This window comes from Protopterus annectens, chromosome 3.part0, assembly GCF_019279795.1.
Source record: "Protopterus annectens isolate FY-2018-M chromosome 3.part0, PAN1.0, whole genome shotgun sequence".
NCBI lineage: Eukaryota > Metazoa > Chordata > Ceratodontiformes > Protopteridae > Protopterus > Protopterus annectens.
In genome coordinates this window covers 1,331,833,998-1,331,860,319 of record NC_056731.1, presented here as the reverse complement: position 1 = coordinate 1,331,860,319, position 26,322 = coordinate 1,331,833,998, and the positions used below count along the sequence as shown (strand labels likewise).

General features: G+C 39.4%; 1 protein-coding gene across 1 annotated transcript in view; it reads right to left on the bottom strand.

The window, feature by feature from the left end:
• The window catches only part of LOC122796735 (desmoglein-2-like), a 1,204,637-nt gene extending 1,200,190 nt beyond the window's left edge, over positions 1 to 4,447 (bottom strand). The window contains exon 1 of the mRNA XM_044065444.1: positions 4,167 to 4,447. Coding sequence (XP_043921379.1) covers positions 4,167 to 4,217 — 51 coding nt within the window. The 5' untranslated portion in view covers positions 4,218 to 4,447. The remainder of the gene's footprint in view (positions 1 to 4,166) is intronic.
• Positions 4,448 to 26,322: the final 21,875 nt, after the last annotated feature.

The following is a 26,322-nucleotide window of genomic DNA, read 5'->3' as shown; positions in this document are numbered from 1 at the left end:
CTCATTATCCCCCATCCCCCAAACCAAATCATTCAAGTAAGGAAACCTCTGCAAAAACCTTCTCCAAAGCCACTTTATGCTACTTAAGTCAGAAGTGACAAACTTCGTGGCACCTATGCAGATGGGAGCTGAAAGGTAGACTGCTGAATCCTTCACTAAGGTACTGTACGAGCACATCCACTCGTGCATGTATTGTGCCATCCCAAATAGAACCAAGATGCTCTCCTCCAAAAAAGGAAGCCAATATGGTGTCCCCTGCCATAAACAAACTATACAACAGAAGGAAGAAACTGTTGCAGAAAAGAGGAAAATCCCAGGATGCAAAAAACTCCCTTACCAGCCTCAGTAAGAAGCTGAAATCCCTCATAAAATCCTCCAAATCTAGTTATGAAAATAAAATTGCCAAATATTCCAAAGACAGCTGCAAGGCATTCTATAGTTATGTCAAGAATCTAAATGGCAATGCTCAGATCTGCTCTGAGCTACAAGAGAATGGCTTTAAATATGCCAATATCCTGGCAGATCGATTTAGTACCAGCTCCACCCCCCCCACCCCCTAAAGGGCCCATCTCAATACCAAAAGATTGCCAAATTCCGGTAATCACAGCACACAGGTAGAACTTGCACTCTCCAAAGCTAAGAATACAGCATCCATGGAACCAGATGACATCCCGGGCTGTGTACTACATGGACTACAAAATGAACTGGCACCTCACCTAAGTGTCATGTTTAATCATAGCCTCACCTCAGGCTTCATGCCCACTGAGTAATGCACAGCTACAGTTATCCCACTCCACAAAGGGGGATCCACCTTGGATCCCGGGAACTACCGTCCCATCAGTCTGACAAGCCTGATCTGCAAGGGCATGGAACACATTATCATGGAACTTATAAACAAAGACATTGGCAACCTTCAAACACTGGACCCCACCCAGTTTGGGTTTGTGAAGGGCCGATCTTGTCTCCTGAACATGATTGCCTTCTTTGAATCAGTCTCCAGAGCTGTGGACAAGGGTAAGGTGGTCCACACAGCCTATCTGGACCTCGCCAAGGCCTTTGACACCACTCCCCATGCTAGAATCATAGATAAACTTAGTAATCTGGGCATAAATCCCTATGTCACTCAATGGGTTGCCAACTGGCTTACTGACAGAACCCAGACTGTAAAAGTATCCGACTCCAAATCCAGCTCCAAACAAGTGACAAGTGGAGTACCTCAGGGTTCAGTGCTGGGACCACTCTTGTTTGGCATCTACTTCTCTGAAGTACAGGCCATCACTAAGGCCTCTGGCTAACAAAGTTCGCAGATGACTGCAAACTGGGAGCCATTACTGAATCTCCAAATGATGTGGATATTCAACAAAAGGGCCTTACAGAAACAGATGCTTGGTGCCAGAGCCATGGGCTCAAGCTTAATGCCAAGAAATGTATAGTTATCCCCTTTGGGAAAAACCATGTACCCATGAATTACCACATAGGTGACAGTACACTAAGCACTGAAAGTGTGATGAGAGACTTAGGGACACAGGTGGACAGTGGTCTCACCTTCGATAACCACATTGCCACAACAGTCAGGAAATCCTTCTATGTGGCACACTTCATCACTAAGGGCTTTTCATCCAGAAAAAAGGAGGTAATTGTCCCACTGTACTCATCCCTCATTAGACCCATTATAGAGTACAACGCCCCATTTGGTATGTAACTCACAAGACATCTGCAACAGCTGGAAAGGCCACAGAAATATCTCACTAAACGAATCACAGGCCTAAAGCAAATGGCCTATGCTGACCATCTACAAAAACTCCAGCTATACTCTGGCATATCGTCTCCTCAGAGGCGATCTCTGCTTAACATACAAGGCTATGTCAAACCCTGAGCTGTTGGCAAGCTCCACTTAAAGAAATCTCAATCCCTCAGAGCCACATGCTCCAGGGATCTAAACCTTGTCACCACAATGAACAAAACATGTTGGAGGGATATGTTCCTGACCCAGAGACTCCCCATACTCTGGAATAGACTGCTCATACATGTCAACCAGAGTGCCTCCTTGGCCCTCTTCAAAAGGAACCATGACCATTGGATGGGAAATAGGAAATTCACCCTGGGGATCATGTCAATTGCCCTGCTAGACAGGGGTCCAGGGAAGTAAATATTGTGGGAAGAAATATCTGGGGTATTGTTTGGCTTGGCTTGTATAGGCCCTAGGGTCGATAGCCTAGTACCAACCTATGAACCTATGAATCTACACACACTTTTCTGTCACTAAATGCATGTATCAGTTTACCAGATTAGTAGATAAGCAATCATCACTGAAATGTCTTTTTTATTTTCTTCTTCATGGGCACATAATGTGGTTCTGTCTTTCCTGAAATCCTGGAAGCATCTTGTTTTATTCCCTATAATTTCATCTGACACAGACTGGACACATGCTTTTGTATTTAAACATGACTTATGGACAGTTTCTCCATTCTTCAGAATTATGCCCAGAACACAAAAGTAGAACAACAGTGGGCCAGATTCCAAAAGAGTTGTGCTTATTGTAAGGCTGCTTTGATTTAGAATGACTTGATCTCAGTGTAAGTGATTTACTTTGGTGTAAGATCTATCCATTAACAGGCTTACACTGGGGGCCGGATTCCAAAAGACCTGTTCTCAGTGTAAGTGGTCAATTATACTGAGAGCAGGTCTTTTGGATTCGGTCCAGTATGTATGATACATACTTGCAGATGCCATAGATAACATTACAGCTAATCTGTAGAGCAGTCTGTAAAAGTGTAAAGTAGCACACTATACACAGATTGTATAGATAAAGAGAACTAATATAACCTCTGCTAACGAAATCAACATAAAGAAGGAAATGAACATCTGCACTACGGTGCTATATTTCTGTCAATATGGGCATGCTGTCACTGTTTGGCATTAACATACGTCATAGGCATAAAAAACAAGCGGTGGTGGTGCTGCGGTAGCATTGTCGCCTCACAGTTAGACGTTGCCCATTCGATTCTCAGAGCATCTTCTGTGTGGTGACATATGCGTGAATGGGCGTTCCTTCGTTGAAGGTTGTACATTAGGCCCGGCAAGCCAGTAAGTAAAAATCTACTGTCAATCATTAGCGGACCGGAGTTCCGCTGTGGCGACCCCTAAAAGGGAAAAGCCGAAAGACACAACAACAACAACATAGGCATAAAACAAGGAGCTCCTGACTAACATGCTAAATATTCCCATTTATGGACGATATCAAGAACTCCTGTGTGCAGCACTTCTGTTGGACAACTGATTTTACATGTGCACACTTTTAGTAAAAGCAAATATTAATGAGCTACGCATCCTGACATACTGAATTTTGTGAATTAGCTAGTTAAGAGTCTAAGTAGAAAATATCAGTTAATCAACTGAAGTAGCAACAAAGTGTGCAAACAAAAAATGTTCTGTGAATAAATAATAAGTTCCACTAATACATTTGCAATCAGCAAATTGATGTTAAGGTATACTATTCAACATTATTTAGGTGGTAATGGCCAGATTATTTGACCTACATGGGAACAAAAAGATTTATTGTTTGAAGAGAAAGCTTTTTGCTCACTTGTATCTGACTTGGAGTGGTATCATTCTAAGCCTAACATAATTAGCATAAAATTTCATACTATTTTTGCATTCTCTTTTAGGCAGGACATATGTTTTGAAAAGCAAAAAAAATCTTTATGTACGGGTGTTAACCTATAATATGCAGCGTGACTGTCTTTGTGTGTGTGTGTGTGTGTGTGTGTCTGTCTCTCTCTCACACACACACACACACACACACACACACACACACACACACACACACACACATATTTCTATATATGATGATTACAGATTTTTTTATTTTACACTGCAGTGTCCTAAAAGATTTGCTGAAACAAGAGCATTAATAAAATCTCATTTGCTATCCTGACAGCAGTCTTTTATCATTGAACTAAAACACGCAACTAATTTTACAACTAGACTTACAAAACTTTCACTGTCTGACACAGTGCAGCTTTCTAAAGAGAACTTGCAGTACTATAATGAAGCTACCATCATCTGTTTAAAAATTAGACGTGGAGCTAAACTTCACAAAGCAGTAACAGTTTGGACATATTCCATTTTTCATTGCATTTCAATATCAATGGTTTTATACTCACCAAAGTAAGTAGTAGCAAACAGACAGCTTTTTTCTCAGTGATCCTGTACATTGCCGAGCTGCGTTTTCTTGCTATAATAACAAACCCTTAATTCTCGGCTTTGTGACTGAGCTGTTCCCTTGTCATTCACCAAAGAAAATCTTTTTTATGATATTAAGCCATTTAATGCTTGAAATGATCTGGTTAGTGCTTTAATATGGACTCTGGCACTTTTGAGTACCATTTAATATAGTCTGTCTACTAGAAATTGCCTCCAAACCACAGTTTCTTCATCTGGAGCCTTGACAGTCTAGTTTGATAGTATACTTCTTGCAGTTAACAGAGGTATTTTAATCTTGCTGGAGGCCACACCCATTCCTTACTGTATCTCAGTAACTAGATCTTTAATTGATTCTGAGCCCAGTTAAAACATAAAAATGAAATGTTTTAAAAGAAAAAAAAATTCTGAAACCAGTAATTACACATTCAAAATGAATTAATCAGAAGAAGGTATGGTGGTGTTTGTACTGGCATGTTTAGCTTACCTAGATTGCATAAATCTTAGACTCTGTGGTAATAATTTTTAATAGCATTTATGTAAATAGTTTATGTCTTCTTATTGGTTATGTATGTATTCATCTTAACATTTAATTATATTTTTAATTACTTCCATGTTATGCGTTGTATTCATTAAACAATGATGCATTTACAAGCACCTTGCCTTTCTTTTCAATAAAAGGCAGAGACTATTTTATCATCATTTTTTCTAAACAGTTATCTGCAAAATGTAATTTTTATGACTTAGGCCTGTTACCTTGAAGACCTGTAGAAAAAAAAGAAACGAAAAGGTAGCTCGTAAAGGATTATTGCAAACTATACAATAAAATGCACCATTCAAATGTGTGCATACTGATTGGACAAATAAATCTGTGCGCTCATTGTAAAATAAGCTATACCAACTGGAAGAAGTTCCACTGGTTCACCTTTTCTGTGCTGCTAGTGAAGAAATTACAAAAGCAATTAAAACTTTTTGACATGAATATGTTACTCTGTATATAAAGTAAAAACAGAAAGAAAAAAACTCACAAGTTTTATGTCAGAAGTGCCCATAGCAGATTATTTAATGACTTCATTCCTCAGTTATGTGCCAGAAAACAACTTGTAGAACCCTTCACCATAAAAACAGAAAAAAAAAAACCCCGTATCAAAGCAAACATCTAAGTACACACATCTATAACTATCTATCTATAGAGAGGACAGTTGGAAAAAGGGGAGAGAGCAGATAAGGGGAAAAGAAAAGGAATTAAGATGGCTGTGCTGTGGGAGGTTTGAGAGGATGGATTTTTTTTTTCTTTTTTGGGGTATAGACCCACTTTTTCATATTTATAATGAAAGATGGAGAAAGAAGAGAAGCAACGTGTGTATTATTGACAGAGAAAGAGAGAGGAGGAGAATAAGGGTATTGACATTAACATATAAGGCAGGCAAGAACACTGTCTTGGACTGACAATTGGAAGGGGAGACAGACATGCAGATGGACAGAAAGAAGATGACAATGAGACTCTTACAGTTAAGAACACCATGGTCTAGTCAGCTTCACTTTGTTCCCTGCCCTGATGTTCCTGGGCTGGGAGACCTTGATGTTAACAGGGTTGTGGCTTACCTATCTTTTCCCGTACAAGTACAGCCTAGGTTAGCAAATATGTTTCTAGAGGTGTGGAAATAAGAATAAAACAAAGAAAAAGATAAAGGAGATGGTTACTGTCTGTGCAGAGTACTTCAGATTCTTATCTGCAGCTGTTGCACTTGAAACCGTAATTTGTATAATCTTTCCCCACCCGCATATCTGTTGCTGGGCCGAGTACATAGCTAGAAATGTTTTCATAGTTTTGGTTGGTACCCCCACCTCCACCCAGCCTAACACACACACACACACACACACACACACACACACACACACACACACACACTCTCTCTCTCTCTCTTTCTGTCTCTCTCTCTCTCTCACACACACTCTCTTTCTGTCTCTCTTTCACACACACACACACACACACACACACACACTCTCTCTCTCTTTCTCTCTCACACACACAATCGGAAATGTAACCAAGCTGTTAAATTGTAGGAAGTTGGATATTTGAAATTAGTTATAGTCTTCCATGGAGGTAATTAAAAGATCCATCCTTCAATACAAAATGTCAAATGTGCCTTTAGAAAAGGAAGGAGTACATTTCAAGAGAAATTAACTTTTTGCTGGCAGTTCTCAGCTTCTGCAGTGGATACATTCAGATGATTCAAATGATGATGCAAATACATTTGGTGGGGGGTGGTGACTGCGGTATTGGTCTACTTACCCGCGGTAGTGGTACTGCGGTAGCGTTGTCGCCTCCCAGCAAGACGTGGTCCCGTTTGATTATCAGCTAGAGCGTCTTCTGTGCGGAGGCATGCATGAACGGGTGTGCCTTCGTTGAAGGTTGTGCGTCAGGGCTGGTAACCCAGCACGTAAAAATCCACTACCAAACTTTACCGGACCGGAGTTCCGTTGTGGCGACCCCTAACCGGGATAAGCCAAAAGACACAACAACTGGTGAAAAACGTTGGTGCTATGCCAAATTTAAAGATAGCCAGTTGCAGGAAGATGAGAGTCTTGAAGGCGTTGCTGTGGCTAAAAACAGGTTTCTAATGTTAACAGTTATCTGAACTGAGTTTTTCCATTGACTGTATGCTTCCTTTGTAATCGGATATTGTAATATATAATATAATAATAATATAATATAATTGTAATATATGCATGTTATTTCATTGAGATTTTAATCAGCACACCTGCAAAATATGACTGATCAAGAGCACAAGCAGTACCGTTTGCACTGCAACTAACCTTATCAGTATGTAGATACTCTGCATCCGAACTTCATAAGTCATACAGAATCTGAAACTTTTTCAGTTTTGCCATTTTAAATGCCTCTGGGCAGAACATTTTTGTGAAGGTTGTCAGAAAGTGAAGATTAAAGCAAATAAGAGTTAGGATCAAAACAGAAGTAGTAGGCTGGTACAATTGGATACTGGATATTACAGTGACATCTTCAGGATTAGCCACTGAACTACTAGTAAAGAGGGAATCTTTTTGTGGCACTGCATGTGTGCATGTGATTCACCGCGTTTATGTAGAAACATCATGTTTAGGTAACATTCAGTACCTCAATGTTAATAAAGTTGCTTACTGCAGACTGTGGTATCTTCCATTGCAAATGCTCAGGGCCAAGATGCAGGCAGCGTTGCTGCATTTTAATAAATTATCTATAAAAAAATAAAAACAACGTCATTCTGTTTGCCCCACCCTTCCAACATTCATTCATTGGCGTACATTTCATTTCAATGTACACATTCTCACACATAGCTCATCTGAACAATTTGTTATACACACAAAAATGGAAATGAAAAACAAGTACTACAAAACTGAAAGAGGGAATTAGCACTGTCATGCATGGAAGTATATTTTCTTTTTGTTTTACTGATGTTGAACTCCTCATTCAAATACATGAAATAAAACTGATTACACTAAGAAATGGTAAGGTTGTAATAATTACTGCAAAACTTGTACCTCTAGGAAAATATGCTACACCGTCAGGGAACAAGGCATAGGACTGACAGTTTTACAACTGAGGGAAAAATACATCCTTGTAACTGCTTAAGAAATACAGAAAATATATTTTTGGAAATGGGGGGGGGGGGGGGGCAAGCAGGAAAAGTGAGCAAAGATATGGAATCAAGCTGTGACTGACATAAAAGCTATAGGAGTAAGGAAACATACCTTGACATAGTGTAGGAAAAGAGTTAGACAGGGTGGGCTGTACAAGGACAGAGGTAGCCAGAATGCAATTGCCTGTAGTAGCACCAGCTGTACTGGGATTTCTACTGTCCAGCCTTTAACACCTGATGAGGATTAGTTCTTTTGTTTACAAGACAAAGGCTATGACGAAGAAGAGGAGAGCGCACTGTTTGTTTATGGTGGTGTGGAAGCCTCTGATTTCATAGACCTGCAACAGCCTGATTTTTGCTGGTATTAGTAACTTAAGGCTAAGTGTACTTGCTATGGTCGGTAACTGTGTACATATAATTGAAATGTCTCCTCATCAGATACTCCAGTAACATCAGCTTTAGCACCACAGCACACAGCATGTGGTAAGAGTGGACATTATAAACTTAATAGTAAATCATATGTCTGTCACCCATGACAATAGCTCCATACTTATTTCTTAACAGTGTCAGCACCAGAAAATTATGTGATGTGGTGCACAATAGAAGGCTGACAATGACAGCAGAATGACTATCAACGATGATATCATTACTGTCATATTCATGACACAGCCTCAGGACAGTGGCACGCACTCAAAAAGTGTACTGGCAGGGCCCATCACCATGTAAGGGTAACATACTCTGCGTAATGAAGAAATTACATTACGAAGAGGGAAAGAAACACCATTTAGCTCAACACTTCCTTCCTTTGCACAAGCTGTACCCTGGAGGAAGACACAACCTTGTCTTATGTATCATTATTCACTGGCACACCTGTACACAGGGGACGCCAGGCAAAATCATATTTTACAGCTAGCCCCAGAGACATCCAAGGCTTTGTCTACCAGCAGTAGATGTACAGTGACATAGTTCAGGACCAGGCTACTACCTCTGACAGTCAGTGCCAGTGAAGTAATTGATAATGCATCGAACTTTGGCTCAGACAACAGTAGGTTCAACTTCTGACTAGCTTGGTTGATATATTTTACAATCATTTTTTGAGCATCTTCCATTCCCTTCCAATGCTCAAAGCAAATGCTTCTACTAGTCAGCAGTGCTGATGCATATGTACTTGCCTCTAAACCCCCTGATGCACAGCAATCAAACTTGTATGGCTTTCTAAGCGTCACGCTATTGGACATTGAAGCTACCACATTCCCTCTGCAAATGTGCCACCTTTCAGAAGGAGCTGGTCTTCTAATAAATTCTCTTTCTCTGATAGGCTGCTCTCACCTATCTGGCAGAGAATTCTCCTACTTATCTTTAAATCCAGTGTAGATGCCTGGATTGATGACCACAAATTTTCACCAGGAATATATGGAGAAAGTCTACTTAATGGGGGACACTGTTAGTCTTCCACCAGTAGTGCGTGATGTGGCTGAGCTTCTTGATGGCCTCCTTTGAACATCAGTTTAGGAATAAGCTATGATCCTATGAGATGGTTAGCACACTACAGGGTTTATGTGAAATTCACCAGTACAGGGGAATGGAGGAGACCAAGGACAATGGTGTGATGAACCCCCTGCACAATATGGTTGCACACATGGCATCAGTGTCAGTTTCTATTCACACACTAGTAAAGAATTAACAGACACAAACTGGGAACACCTCTGCTTGTGGACAATTCCACATGCATGGTGAACAAGTAAACAATACACTACAGATGTCAGATATTCATGTGAATTCCAAAAATACAGACCTCATCAAACTTCCACATCAGTGGGGTAGAACCTTTGAGTCAAAATCTAGGTACGACACCTATGTTAGGTCCATGTCAAGAGGTTCCCTTGCATCCAGTGTAGCCTGTCTTTACCTCAACTCAGCGTCAAGCTCACATGCTGGCACTTAGTTACGATCTATAAAACTGTCACCAACACAATCATTAGGAGACATTATATATGACACTTTCCAAATGCGGCACACATTTTGAAGTACTGTAACGTAACTTAATCACCAGAAAAATAATTTGCACAGTAACTTAGAGAACACAACACATCACATCATATCTCATCTGTTGGAAATGGCAAATATTGGACTTCCCTTTATAATCTTGAAAAAGAAAAGAAAAAAAAAAGGAAACATAAATAAAATTGAGAACCGCTATAGCAGTCAAACATTTCAAGATGAATAAAAAAAGACTTTGTCATATCACTTGTTGCTTTACAGTTCCCCAAACTTTGTCAGTATAATCAGCACTTGTTTACTGACCACTGTGCACTATACAAATCATGATGGCCATAACTATATGAACAAATCACTTATTCTATGATATGTAGAGAAATGTCTGCTGTACAATATAATTTTACCATTCAGCACTCCGTACACCTGACAGTTAACACCGAGTATTATTGTTGTAACTTTATACTGTCACAGAGTGACTGTCATAGCCCACTGTAGTGGACTAGGTGCTGCTGCTTTGCCTACATAGCTGTGTACAAGTGCAAGCTTTCCAAGACAGTTAATGTGATGCTGCCATCAGTTTTCTACCATCATTGTCATCACTGGTGGGACAAATGAAAGAGGGAACTGCAGTACCATTATCAGTTACTAACCAAGACAGTTGCACATCTGACCAATGTATGATCATCTTATGTACAGCGCAGTAAACAAAATAAAAGGCACTCCGTGAGGAACAAACCAAAGAGTACGAACCACAGTTTATTAACCGAGAAAATAATAAAATCAGAACACTAAATGCTTCACTGCGTTTTCATCATATACAGAAACTTCATCAGATTTGAAGATACCATACTATCAGACCATATTTAAATAGATGAACTACCCTAATAAATCAATTAATTCATTAGTGTTACAGCAGTATTGAGGTAGTTCAACTATTTAAACTGTGGTTCATACTCTTTGGTTTGTTCCTCCTGGAGTGCATTTTATTTTGTTTACTGGTTACTGAACCTTGGGCACACCATCCACCACATGTTTTTTTAGTTTGTGTACAATGCAGCCAGCCTTGAACATTCAGCATGCAGTATCAGACTCATACTGAAGGAAACCAACCAACTAATCCAGGCAAAAAAAAATAAAAAAAAAACAATCTTTGAGCAGGCCAGACACCTGTTCAGTGACTGTCAATGTCTGGGACAGGGCAGTGCTCATCAGCAGTTTCCTGCAGGTTAAGGACTGGTATTGGTAGCCAAGGTTTGAGTCGGTAACCAGTATCACCTGAAAAAGAAGACAGAGAGGCGACACATGAGGAAGGGGAGGATTACTAATTACTAGCTATCTTACTATATGGATTCAGAAATTATTAGGGTTAAGAATATAACAATACTGTGCACCTTACCAACTTGGTGACCATGAAGAATCCTACTATACAGGAAATGGCAGTATAGCATACTTATGTGCCATATGTGAGAATCATGGGCACTACCAAAATGCTAGGTCAATAGGTTGGTGATGCAGCCCCATGCATTACTCACCACCTGGCAGCTGATGGAATTATAGCCCTTCCTGTTATGGTACCTGTCACCCTATCATCCAAACAGGGCCTTTATAGCCCATTGGGTGCAATCTGCTGCACCAACTATTTCAAGAAAGCATGCCATTCTGTAGATGGTACAGGCTTGGATTTCTGGTGACACTGGACAATAGATATGCTCATTCAACTGGGCCAAGACTATATCATGGAATTGCTGCAATATCCTTTAGGCAGAAACCTGTATGGTACCCAGTTTGTCCCCTGTGTGTCTCTGAACGGTGTGTCCCCTGTTTGTCTCTGAATGGTCCCCATGACAAGTCTACTAAGGGCTATTCATATGTTAGTGTCCACAGGGGTAGGAGGGCAACATATTCCCCAATTCCCATTTGTGGGCTTTACAAGCTTAAGAAAGCCCTTCTTAAATCGACACTCTAAAGCTCTCTATTTACTTTGTTCAACAAAGTTCAGCTGGATTATTCTCTGCCTATATTTCCTTCTTCTTGGTCAGTGAACCACTGAGTGCAGTGGGTCTCCGTGTGGCAGAGACAAGCAGCTCAAAGCAGGAAACATTAAGGCTTGCAACAAAACCAAGCTTCTTTGCCAAATTCCGAAGTGACTGGAAAAGTCACAGATTCATTTCTTTATAACAGAAATGCAGATGGCCAAGTTGTGTATCAAAAAGCCACTATGAATCACAAGAGATGTGAAGATACCCTCATTTACAAAAGTAAGTCTCAACTTTTACACATTTACGCATTCTACTCATTTCCATCTCATTATTCCCTTGTTTGCATAAGACTTTCTAAATCAGTTTCCAACTGCTGAACATAAGACCAGCTTATGTTTTTGAATCGTGCTGAGCTTGCACTTGTATGCAGCCAGCACATACACATTTTTTTTAACAAACATATTGTTTTAAACGGGTCTATATTATATATTCAAAGCTTCAAAATTTCGAACCTCAAATGTTCGACAACATATGAGCGAAACTTGAAACCTTGAATATATAATAGTAAAAAAAAAAAAACTTACCTTAACTCTCTGAGCAGGAGTGAAGCCCCCATGCACCCCCCCCATTCCCCCTACTTAAATATACCAACTCTGAGACCGCACTTCAGTGCAGAAAAGGGAAATTTTCCCATTCTGCGAGTACGGAGCCGTTGCCTTTCACCTTCGAACTTTTCAGAGTTCGATCATATGGTGTCAACCATATGTCATATGTCAACCATATGACATTCGAACTTTGAAACGTTCGGCAATTTAATAGGGAACTGTTTTAAGCACCTTTATTAAATGATCACTTAAGACAGAGGCACACATACATTATTAGGAATGAAAACAAACTATATTAACATTTTTAAATGTATCTGCATTATACATTACATGCATGTTTTCTTTTTTGTAACAAATGCCATTCAGTCTAACAAAATTGCTCTGTTCCTACCATCCCTTAAACCTCAACCTCCTCCTGAACATTATTTTCATTTATTGTTTGCTCCTTCTCATTTCTAAATAATCCAGCTCTTCTATCTCTTTTACAATATCCAGTTCTTCAAATGAAGTTGGTTTAGGTGAGGATTTCCATTTTTCTAGTAATTGCTTTTTCAGCAGCCAACAAAATTAAACTTAATAAGGCTTTACAACGCCTACACAATTCATATCCTGAGTCCCTGGTTAAAAGAATCATTTCCTTAGTTAAAGCAATTTACTAACTCAATATTTCTGCACTTCCATGAAAACAACATGTAACCAGTTGCCTCTTTCTCCCTCATCACACCTTGAACATTTGTTATCTACCTGGTTAAAAATTCCTTGAAATCTGCTTATGGTATAAAAATACCTAGGCACTTTCAATCAATAATCCTTCTAGACTTTGTTGTATACTTGGGAACAGTATATATGACCTCTCATTGTTCATTTGTAAATTTCTTTCTAGTCTATCTTCCCAACTGTTTCCCACATCCTCTGATTAATTCTTAAACTTATCATGCAACATTTTTATGCTGTACTAATTATCCCTTTTTAAACAGTGTATTTTGCTCTAGATTTGACTAAAACTCTAACTCATTGCACTCTATTACATTTCCCTATCTAGTTATTTGTTCCCTCTATCTTTGTTCTTTTGACAGTTTTATCCAATAAATTCTAGCCCCTTTTGACTTTTTTTCTGAAACCTCTACTTGCAGTCATTCCTTTTGGCAAAATTCTCCATTCCTATGTTGGCTTATTTCTTAGAATACTTTCTATAACTTCATGAATATAATATTCTGTATGATTGTAATTATTCTTCTTATGGATCTGCATATGCAATCCCTCTCTCTCCTTATTTCTTGACACCCTCCTTCCCCCGCTTCACCATTATCCCTTTCCATTTTGATTATAACACTCTGCTTGGATTATGTATAATTATTTTAACCATATAGCTTTATAATATCCCTTCCAATCAAGTAATCCCAAACTACTTTGTTGTATTGAGAGAATCAGCTTAATCCACTTAACTCTTGCCATCCTCCTCACCATATAAATTCCTTCAGCTTTTTATTAATTATTGTCCACATCTTTGTTTCTGGTTAATAGAAGTGTGCCTGATGTGTGTATAAAACTAAAGGGACTAAAAACCATTTTCACTCCTTGTATCTTATTATCCATATCAACAAACAAGAGCTTCTAGTTCCCCAGTTTTTATGTTATCTTTTTTTAGTCTCTTCACACATATATTAAGCTGCCATAACAGAAGATTTTTTTTTAATATATAGTCATAAATACTTCATATTATTATGTCCCAATAGGTGCAGTGGTTAGCGTTGCTGCCTCACAGCAAGAGGTTCTCTGGTTTGATCCTCGGCTGGGGTGCCTTCTGTGCGGAGTCTGCATGTCCTCCATGTGGTCGCATGGGTTTTCTCTGGGTGCTCTGGTTTCCTCCCACATTCCAAAGACATGATGTAGGTGGATTGGACACTCTAAATTGGCCCTAGGTGTGAGTGCATGCATATGTGCACCTTCTGTGGAAGGTTCGGCACCAGGCTGGCAACTCGACACCATAAAACTCCACTGCCAATCATGAGCAGACAGGTGATCCGCTGTGGCTACCTCTAATTGGGAAAGGCCAAAATAATAATATTAAGAAGATTATTATGTCCCAATAAGTGCAGGTATTACTAAACAATTTCTGTGTGGGTACATAATTTACAGCTATAGTCCTTGTTTTACATTAATTGTATAGCTTGAAAAAAGATTTTCTTTGCCATTGGTACTGAATATAAAGCAAATAACAAAGTGGAAAGAGGACACACCTACAAATACATCCACTGTCCTACTCAACAAATACCAGCTTACTGTGTTGAATGCTTTCTCTGCATCAAGACCCAGCAACAACAGAGGTATTCACTTACATTCTGATTTTCTCTGGATCACCATTGCTCTTTTATTGCTGTCAAATGTTTGCTTTCTTCCATAAAATTGCACTGATCAATATCTATCAATTTTGGCAACACCCTTGCCATTCTTTGCCATTCTTCATAAAGATAAATTCTTTATAATTGTGGTTTAAAATTTAAATAGGTCTATATGAAGCTGAATCTGAAGGGTCTTTACACTCATTAGGTAATACAGCCACCACAGCTTTCTTCCAAGATGTTCGTGTTTCCTCTCCTTTTTAACTACTATTAAACACATATTTTAAATCTTTATCATTTTCTGCCCTCTTAACTTCCAGACTTCTATAGGAATACCATCTGTTCCTGGAGATTTCCCTACAGATTGATTATACATCATAGTTTTTATCTCATCTCCTCCTATCTGAACTATTAGCTGCTGGGCCTCATCTTCCTCTAACCTTATCATAATTAATTCCCTTTGATTGCCCCCCCATTCATTAAAGTATGCACCAATTCTACTTATATAAGGCCTGAACCCCACATATAAACTTTCCTTCCCTACCATCACATGGCTTAGGGTTTCAAAAATAAACTTCCAACTAACTATATTAAAATCTAATTTAAAATTCATAAGGACATTTACAGCCCTACCTCTTCCATACCTTTTCTTCCCATCCCAAACAGTCCAGTAGTAGTCCACAAATGGCTTTAGAAAAAATAACCCTTACTGAATTCCATATGACTATCCCCTATACTTTACTCAGTACCTGATATTACCCAGCTGCCAATATCTGTGCAAAAAGCTTCATGTCTTTATTGCAGAGACAAATCAAACAGACATTTGTAGGATCTTCCTCTTCAATTTCTCCCATGAAAGAACTGCCATCACTATTATTTTTGACATCACAATTTCAGCATATCTTTCATATAGATTATTCCACTGAATACAACCATCAAGTGGCTAACCACCTTCAGTCCTACTGTCTTATACAAATCAGTTTGGAATCCATCAAGCCCTCCTTGCACCAGTTTTATATATCTATACACAACTAACACTTCCTTGATGTTTTAACAGCTCATTCAGAAAAAAAATATTTCACCTACAGAGAATCCCCCTCATACTTTTTAAATTCATTTCATACTGAGGAGCATCTTATTCAACTGTCTGTTAAATTCCATTAGTCTATACCTGCCTAACTTGATCTTTCAATTTACACATCAGTAGCTTAGTCTGTGCCACCCTTCTCCCATCATTTTGCACCCTACCTATTTAGTTCTGTTTTTCTCTTTGTTTCCTTCAAATCTTTAACTTGGTCCTTTACCTCCAATACTTTATCTGAAATCATGTTCTTCATATTGATCACTGCTCCAGTAGTGTAAGCTATATGTGTTATATTCTGCTAAGGCTATAACAATTGGCCGGCTTCCAAAGGTTCAAGGCACCTTTCATGTACTCTTCAACTTTACTTTTTCTGAGAGAAAACTTACTTTTTCGGTGAAAATTAAATATATAATCTAGGCAAAGGTGTTTTTATAAACTGTCGTGTGACTTGTGCTGACATTTAAATGCGAGCTTCACTTTTTTACTTTTGTGGTAAAAAGTTGTTAACTTATTTTAAACTACCTTTTCTGTGGACAAGTCATTGTTATTTTTGGGTGTGGGGAAAGTGTTTGTTTATTTGTTTAGCATTTTGTTGACCAGGAAGGTCTCACTAGGACTGAACCTATTTTCAGTGGAGACCTGGGGAGAAACACTTCAGATGCATGTCTTTGGATTGTGGGAGGAAACCGGTGTACCCGGAGGAAACCCACGCGAACGCAGGGAAAGCATACAAATTCTGCACAGCACCCCAGCCGAGAATCAAACCAGAGAACCTCTTGCTGTGATGCGACAACATTATCAGCTGCACCACTGCTTTTCACAGTGTTTTATTGGATAAAAATGTTTTTTTTTACAACTTTATTTGTTTAGTGACTATTGCTACTTGGCTTCTTTGGCATCTGGAACCTTTTTGGAATTAGCCATGGAAGAATGTACTGGTTCTTTGTTTCTTCCTTCTTCCAGCCTCAAAAAAAGAGGACATTGTTGAACATCCTTTGCCACCATAGCTGGCTGCTAAAGTGCTTCAGGCACAGGTCATTGACTCTGCTGTGGCCAATGTTGATTCCTTGGACCACTCATCTTTTTCCATGGTTCCTACTGGAGTAGCCCTACAACCACCATAGACCAGGGATTAGACACATCTGAAGCTATTGGCGTCCCCTTAGTTGGTAAGGTAGATTATTAATTTATTAGTCTTAGCTTAGGGTTTAGTGCAGGCTATTGTCCCTTATTTTATGGCTATTTCTGGTAAAACAAATAAGGATTCTTCATTTTCTGAAGAGATACAAGAAGTTGAACCTCAAAATTATTTTAAAGGGACAAATGTGTTTTCACTATAGATTTCTGATTCAGATTCTGAGGAGAGTATGGCTTTGCCCAGTCCTTTTAAAGGATTCTCTTTCTCTGTGACTATTTCCAGAATGAATCAGTTGTTCCAGTTGGGCAACAGTGATGTTTCTCAATCCCTAAGAAAATACTATGATTTGTTACAACAGAAATTTCCAGAATTTACTCATTTTCTTCCTGTTCTGTCTGCTTTGGATGTTTTTGTATCAGCCTGCAGTTTTCCTGACATTCAGCCTGGTGCCCCCCAAAAAGCAGATAGATTATGTAAAGTACAGCAGACTTTTCCATTTTTATACCCACATGACTTATCCCTGATCTGACCCAGCAGCTATGGCTAGCTTCTGCTAAACATTTGGATAATAGTAATCCATTTCCTGATAAGAATGGAAAGGTTCTTAATAAGTTTGGGAAGTGCATCATTCTGCAATATTTGCTTTTAGAATTTTCACCTGTCAAGCCCATATGTTGACGTTTAAGATTGCCACTTGAGAGGATATGAGGGGAACTCTCCTTTGTGTAACTTAGTATTTTCTGTCACTTCTGTTTCTCAAGTGACTACCCACTGGTGAAATGTGCATGTGACTTGGCTGATGACACGTCCAGGGTTGCAGTCTTTGGAACTGTTATGAGGAAGTTTGCTTGGCTGCAGTCTCAAAATCAGCAAAAGGATGTCAGAATGAAAATTTGAATTCTTCCTTGCACAGAAAACTAGTTTTGCACCTTCTGCTGCAAAGGGAATTAAAAAGTGGGATGAGAGGGAAGCTGATTCAAGGGATCTCTCAGATTTTTCAGCTTTCCTTCTCTAAGTTTGTCAAGAGATTCAACACTTCTTCTATGCCTTTCAATAAAAACATAAATACCTAAATAGTTCCAGCAATCTGCTGTTAAGCAGATGTTTAAAAAGCAGTTGAAGGGAGGTTCCAAAAAGAAAGCAGAAATCTCCACCTCGAACAAAGGACAGTCTAATAAATCTTAAAGACTATATGACGGACTCCCCCCAGACACCCACACCAGAACATTTAAAGCTACATTTCTCTCTTTGGCAACAGATTGTTTCAGGCAGATAAGCTCTGAGTAATCCATCAAGGCTACAGATGGTGGTGGGAGTCTGTTCCTCCCTATTGGGGAATTCCTCCTCATCTACCACTTTGAACTCTTCTTTCTCCTCCTGTCATCAAGCACAAGCACATGCTTGCCCACAGGGTGATAGAAGCTGCTAGAAGAGTTTTATTCAAGGATGCTTCCGGAGCCATAAAAAGAGGATTATTGGAGTCTAGCTTTAAACTTTTCCTTTCTAAACAAGTTTGTGATAGTACCCAAGTTCAAAATGTTGTCACTTCATAATTTGTTACCCCCTTATTTTCCATTTGAGTTTCTTAGTGATCTTGGATTTAAAAGATGCATATCATCACATTCCTATAGATCAAGATTTCAGACATTTCTTAAGGTTTTCTGTGTCTGGCAGATATTATCAGTTCTCTCGCTTATCCTTTGGTATATCCAGTACAGCTCCTGTAATAGCCTACTGCAGGATATTCACATAGTTTCTTACTTAAATGACTTATATTTGTAGAGTTTGTCATAGTTTCTGGAATCTCTCACTTAGGTAAGGGATCTACTATACAGGCTGGGATTCCATGAGAACATTCAGATTTTTTGCTGACTCCTCAGTGCTTTTTCCTTCTTCTAGAAATGGGCAGAGGAAATTACACAGCTTCCTCACTGACTAGATTTACTCATACAAGACCAGCAGCCTTTGATAAGTCCTATATCCAAGCAACTACAACTGACTGCTGGATAACAGAATTTTAAAACCTTTTCAGACACCTTTTTTCTGAGGATCTGCACCAGGTATTAATGGTGGTAAAAAAAACATGTTTCAAGAAAATCATATCTAAGCAAATGGAAAGTGTTTTCTATTTGGTCAGGAAAAGAACCAGCACCTATTCAGTGTTCTGCAAATTTTTACTTCACAACATACCTCTCAACTGTCCAGATTTTCACAGATTGTCCAGACTTTTGCCTTATAATTTTGGTTTGTCCCCTTATAAAATCTGTGGTTTTCTGGCAAATCACTGGGATGATCTGAGGATTGAAATCATTAAATAATGACATACATTTGAGTCTCAGACTTCATACCCTTCTGAAAAATGCACGCTAAGACAAATCCTTTTATTCTAGCAACTTTCTAAGTTTATAAGAGCAATACTTAAACTCTGCCTCTATTTTTGGGCCTTTGTCCCCTGATTATGTCATGCTTTGTCCAGATTTCTTGCAGTAAGAAGTTGAGAGGTGCTTCACAGTCGAGGTTCGTTGCCAACAATTTAAGCATATCTGTCCATGCAGCCAACTATTTCAGTGGTACTGTATATGAATCTTCCTAAAAATAGGTGTCTCTTTGTTGGGATCTTAATTTTACTTTAGAAAAACTCATTCTTATTCCATGTGAACCAGCTCTTCAGGCTGACTTGAGGTTCTTGATAGGAAAAACAATCTTATGTATACTTTGAATTCTGCAAGAATAGTATCTGAGATGCAAGCTCTTAAAATGAGTCAAACTTATCTAATTTTCCACAAATATAGGGCTTCCTTAAGAACTAATCCTTAATTTATGCCTACAGTGGTATCTGAGTTCACTTTAAGCCAATCTATCCATCTCAGTGTTTTCATTCCAGAACCCAAAAATGAGGAAAAAGGATAATCAATACTCTGGATGTCCACAAACAAATCAGGTACTATTTTGACAGAACAAAACCTTTCAGAACTTCTGACCATTTGTTCATTTCTTGTGAATGTAAGATAAAAGTGCAACCAGTGTCAAAGTATTTCCAAATGGTTGTCTCATGCCATTATTTTTGTTACTCCCACTGCAACAAAACTGTTCCAGGCAGGGACAATTCCCTTTTTACTAGGGCCTTGGTTTCATCTAAGGCTTTTGGAGATTATTGGATTTGAGAAGTATTCTCGAAGCAGCAAGTTGGTCCTCCATACATAATATTACAAAGCACAACAAACTAGATTCCTATTATTTTTGAAGGGCTGCTGGAACCTCATCCTCTCTCATCTCAGTCTTTCTAAGTTATAGTAATCTACCCATAGAACTTAAGCTACTGCAGCATTTATTAGTATGAATAACATAGTGCAGATGTACAAGTAAGTGTATTGTAATAACAGATGCTTACATGATCACTGCTGCAGTAGACACTGTCTTCCTCCAACCCTCTTATTTATGCCTGCTTTTATGCCAGGGTATGGACATTTATTTTCTTTCTTAGCACTGTCCTTCTCAGAGCATTAGACTCTCTCTCTCTCTCTCTGATGCCAAGAAAGCTCTGAGTGGTTTGGCATCCCAACTTGACTTTAAGTTATCTTAGCTTGAGATGACTAATGGTTTGAGCATGTAGAAAGTGTCCTGAAGCTTTGGTAGTTGTCTGGGTGTTATACCCTTAGCAGGATATAACCCTTATAGCTTTGGCTACTTTAGCAGTTATCATTCGAACATCTACTGTCACGGTAAGTTTATTTACACAACTGCACTTTTTCTGCCATGGTAGTACAGTGGTAGCACTGTTGCCTCACAGCAAGAGGTTCTCCTGTTCGATTCTTGGCTGGAGTGCCTTCGGTGTGGAGTCTGCATGTCCTCCCTGCGGTCGAGTGGCCTCTGAAAGACATGCATGAATGGGTGTGCCTTTGCTGAAGGTTGGGTGTCGGGCTGGCAACTTGGCACCATAAAAATCTACTGCCAATCATTAGCAGACCGGAGTTCTGCCGTGGCGACCCCTAAGCAGGAAAAGGCGAAAAGACAACAACTTTCTCTTCCCCTACTTTACCTAGCAGACTCTATAGTCCCTTTAGGTTTTGCACTCTTTCTTTTGTCACACACACTCTCATCTTCATTATTGCTCCTATATGTCCACTAAATGTGCCCAAGGCACAACAACTGGCCAGCTTCCAAAATGTCTAGCTCCCTCCCACACTTCTGCTCTGACAGTTGATTGGTCACCATTGAGGATGGAAGTTCAGCAGTCAGAGTGCAAAATCTTCAGGACTTTTATGGCTAAAGTTAAGAACTACTGTACTCATCCAGAACTAAACAAACAAAAAATAACTTCTATGCTATTTCCCAACCATAAGTCTGTCCATTTCTAGGGCAAAGGTGGGTGGATGTACCTACTGCAGTAGGGAGGAATTCAAACATCTACTGCTATGGGTAAATGCATCTGTGACATTGTGAAGTATACTCCATCTTTTACAGTTGTTTCAGCTTCCTGTTTGGATTCTGTTTCAGCTCTTGTCCGAGAACCTAACAGTGCTAAAAGGGGCTTAATAAATTTTGTTAAACAACTTTCAGAAAGCTGCTTAACAATATTGTCAGCTTCTTGAATTTGTAGTGTAATTGAGGTACTTCATGTGCTACATAAATATCAGGTGAAAAAGAGTGATTAATATCCCAGCTGCAGAGCATTCTAGATTATGGACCATATTGTCATGTTGTTTCTTACACCATGCCCTTTCATTTGCTGCCTATTATTAATCGGTAGGCCAGTTAAGTAAGCAAGCTAGCCCGAAAATGCCATGATATCATAAGGAATTTGCAAGTTAAATGGAAGTATTCAGAAAAGATACAATAGAAGTGAATTAAACAGCACCTAAAAGGATAGATTTCTTGGAACTGAGTTTTTTGCTGGTGGAACATCTCAAGAATCTCATGTTCCTTCCTATACAAGGCACTTAGGATATAGCAATATGTAAGGTTTGGTTGAGGGTTGCACATTGAATTGCTCATGTCTGTTATGGTATAGTGACAATTGCTAAGAGTAATCAGTTGTCAAAGCCAGGAGTGAGTAAATCCTAACATAATCCCACACCCATGCATGATATACTGTTATTATATGGTAGATTTGATTTGTCCATTATATATATTTTCTAATTGTTTTTTATTGCTTTTTTATTTTTTATTTTTTGCTGCTGTATTTTGCAACAAAAATAGTGTATATAATGAGCTAAGTAACAGGTGTTAGACTAAAACTCACCTTTGTTTACTTGTTAAAAACTAGAAAGGTATTTTTGACATATCTGACTTCCACTCACCACAAACACCCACAGTCAGAGCATTATGCTGTTTCTTTCACTGATAAAACTCTATTTTCTTTTTAGGATGTTGCCCAGCATTTGTGGACTCTCTGTAGATAAGGCTCCCCAATGTATGTCACAACAGCTTCCCTGTACATCATTAGTGATAATTTAATTTAATAGTCATAAATTTGCAATTTAAATGATTTTAGTTAACTTTGCTCAGAAAAGTGTGCATTGGAAGGTATACTAAGTACAGACTATATAGCTCTAACTACACAGTTTCCTTCCCTTTACTTCCTTTTGAACAGGCAATGATAAAGTTTGCATCTGAAGAGTTTAAGAGCTTGTTTAAGCAGAGCTGCTCAGAGGTTGGCAACTAACCACAGAACTGTTGTGTATCCAAATGAAATCCAAAGCAACCAGTGATATCTGCAAAGAAATTAGTACCTGTTCTTCTTGCATTGCACTTTGAATGTGATATTTGCTATTTCTATTTTGTTTCTGACTATTCTTTAACTGTTTTTAGCTGGACTGTTATCTTAGCATAGGTTAGATTCAGACTTGCTGAATCTAGTCTGTTTGGCAATATCTGAGTATTGAATCCAGCTATTCTTCATTAAAGAAGTCCCTGCTGCATACTTGTGGCAGAAGAGTGTAGTCAAGGACCCATAAGAGTGGAGTTTGTTGCAGCAAGGCTCAGTTTTGAGCATTACTATTGGTTAGCTTGTTTAAAAAGTGGTTAACTTCACTTCTATTTAAGCTCCATGTCTATGCCGGTTTGTGCATCGTGCAGCAGGGGTTACCAACATTGGTTATAGATGCAAAAGCTTAAAATCAAATTTCCCCTAGTTAGCTGCTTCTGAACCTTCTGAGGCTTCCCATCTTCCCTGTGCACAACTCAGTTGTGCACTGCTGCCCAGAGAGCACCTCAGCTGTGCATTTTGTAAGTTCACTGAAGGTCTCCACCCCTAAGTCTCTGGTAGTATAGTTTATTATTATTAGTCCCACAACTAAACCTGTTCCAACTAATTCAATCCCCACTACTTATCCCTGAATACTCCTAGCATAATGGACAGACAGTTTCCCACTATTTCTCCAGCTGGCTTGACTGAGAAAGGCATCTTGAGTCAAAGTAGCAATTGCCTCATGTACACTGACAACCTACTACTCCTACAATATACAAGTTCAGCATGCAAGAGATGTATTTATACTTTGAATCTAGAATTTATGCTGCCTCGCTCACATCACATTGAGCCAGACACTGAACAGGTATTCAGCACACAGACTTCACCTCTCACACAAACCAAGCACACATCACAAAAACCCACATATGTGGAGATACTCTCCAGAAGTATAACTAAAGAGCAGAGACATCCCAAGCGCAAACAGGCTACACATAATACATACCCAGCAGAATCCACTATGCATAACGCTTGCACCAGTGTCTCACCCAACAAGCCCCTAAGATAAACCACCTCTAAACCAAATGTCTTGGTCATAGATGACTCCATTGTGAGACACACAGATGCACCATTCACGAGTCTGGATAAGGAAAAGGTCACGGTTAGCTGCCTGTCAGGTGCTAGGATCCATTAAATCACTCATACACTCAAAACTCTCAACAACAAGTACTGTTATGAGTCTGTCATTGTCCATGTTGGAGTGAATGACTTGAGACATACCTTACTGAATTATTTGAAGAGAGACATGACTGAGCTCTATGTTTGTGTGTCCCAGGCAGGTATGTCCCTAGCCTTAAGCAACATTCTACCTTCACCAAGGATGATGCCACAATACAGATAAAAAAAGATTGACTTTAACAATTGGCTTAGCTTCTGGTGTCAATCCAGGGAATCCAGTATCAGTCAGCCTGGGATGAAGACCACTCTGATTCGCCTGAGATGATCTTCACCTGTCACAACTTGGCTTTTGGTTACTGGTAAAGGTACTTGCTACCCCCATACAGCCTTTTTAAGCAATGTAAAAAGTACAATATTCTCAATGTAAATATCTCCTCTAAAGACAAACTCAAGGTTGTGCTGCCAAATTTTAGAAGTCTAAATCAGAAATTGCATTCATTGGAAGCACTCCTAACCTTGGAAGATGTTGATGTTTGTGCAATCACTGAGACATAGTTCAAGGCCGCAGAAAGAAGCCCCAGCCATACAAGGTTACAATGCCTTCCACAGGTTCAGATTGCAAAATGAACATGAAAGCACCAAAGGAGGAGTATCACTCTTTATTAAAGATAAATACACCCCTGAACTGGTTAAACAGAACGACCCTTTAGAGTTACTCCAAGTGCAACTAACTATAGATAAAACCCCACTCCATGTCATTGTTAGTTATAGGCACCCATCCATGGGCCATGATAACCACAATGCCTACCTGGATCTACTTGAGTCACTCTCAATACAACCAAACACTCAGGTTATGGGTGACTTTAACTATCCTTCCATCAACTGGGAAACATATACAAGCACAAACATACTTGCCCAACAGTTCTTGGACTTTGTTAACACAAATGCCCTGGAACATACAGTTTTCACCCTCACTAGGGACACACATGTCCTTGACCCAGTCCTCACAAACTTGAGAGATTGCTGCACCACCCCATGTGTGAGGCCCTGCCTGGTAAAGTCTGATTACAAATCAGTCTTGTTTGAAGCAGCAATCATATCTGATCCTCCTTCAGAAGCACCAATCATATCTGATCCTCCTTCAGAAGCGGCAATCATATCTGATCCTTGTTCAGAAACAATCAGATTGAAAATTTTTACCAAAACAGTTTATAGCCTTCTAGGGGATGACATTCTTAGTTTCAGCATAAATAGATTATACAATAAGAGGAAGAAGATGCCGGCCAAAAGCAATGGAGATCAGTCACAACAGTGGAAGAACACCCTCCACAGCCTGAACTAGAAAATTAGCCCATGTAAAATCCTCTAAATCTAACTACGAAACAAAGGCATTTTTAGCTACATCCAAAATCTAAATGGGAAGGCCCAGACATGCACAGAGTTAGTACTGAACAGTACCACCCATACTGAACCGGCGGTAATAGTCAACCTGCTAGCAGACAGGTTCAGAGAAAACTTCATCCCCCTGTCCCCACCAATCATACCCCATAGCTTACCTATTACCAGTCCTCCACCTAGTATCATCAAAGAGCAGCTCATAACTACATTCTCCAAGGCCAAAAACACAGCCTCTACGAGCCCTGATAATATCCCAGGTTGTGTACTAAATGGTTTAACACGCAAGTTAGAGGAACCATTGAGTACTCTCTTCAACCACAGCCTAACCACTGGTTTGTCCCAACCAAATAGAAAACCACAACCGTTATCCCCTTGCACAAAGAGGGTCCATCAACCAACCCTAGGAGCTATAGGTACATAAGTTTAACTAGCCTTACCTGCAGGGCCATGGAGAGAATCATAATGAACCTTAATTATAAAGATACAGGGGACCTTCAAACTCTTAACACGGCCCAGTTTGGTTTTGTCAAGGGTAGATAATGCCTGCTGAATCTGGTGGACTTTTTTGAGAATGTCACCTAGGCCCTGGATGAATACAAATCATTGCATACTACATATCTGGACTTAGCCATGGCCTTTCCTAATTCAAACTCAGTGATGAGAGACTTGGGTACACAGGTTGACAGTGGCCTTAACTTTGACCAGTATGTATCCACAGTGGCTAGGAAGGCCTTCTACGTTGTTCACCTCGTAAGTAAAGGCATAGTACCCAGATCGAAGGAGGTTATAATGCCCTTGCACTCATCCCTCATCAGATCTATAATAGAGTGCAATGCACCCTTTTGTATGTACCTCACCAGACATCTGCAGCAACTGGCGAGACCTCAGAGGTTCCGCACCAAGAAAATTCAAGGTCTTCAGAACATGTCCTACATGGACAGACTGAAATCACTGTTACTGTGCTCTGTATCATACAGACTGCTTAGAGCAGACTTGTGCCTGGCCTACAGAGCAGTCTCAGACCCCTCCTTAATGGAACTGCTACACATCTGCAAGTCAAATGGGATAA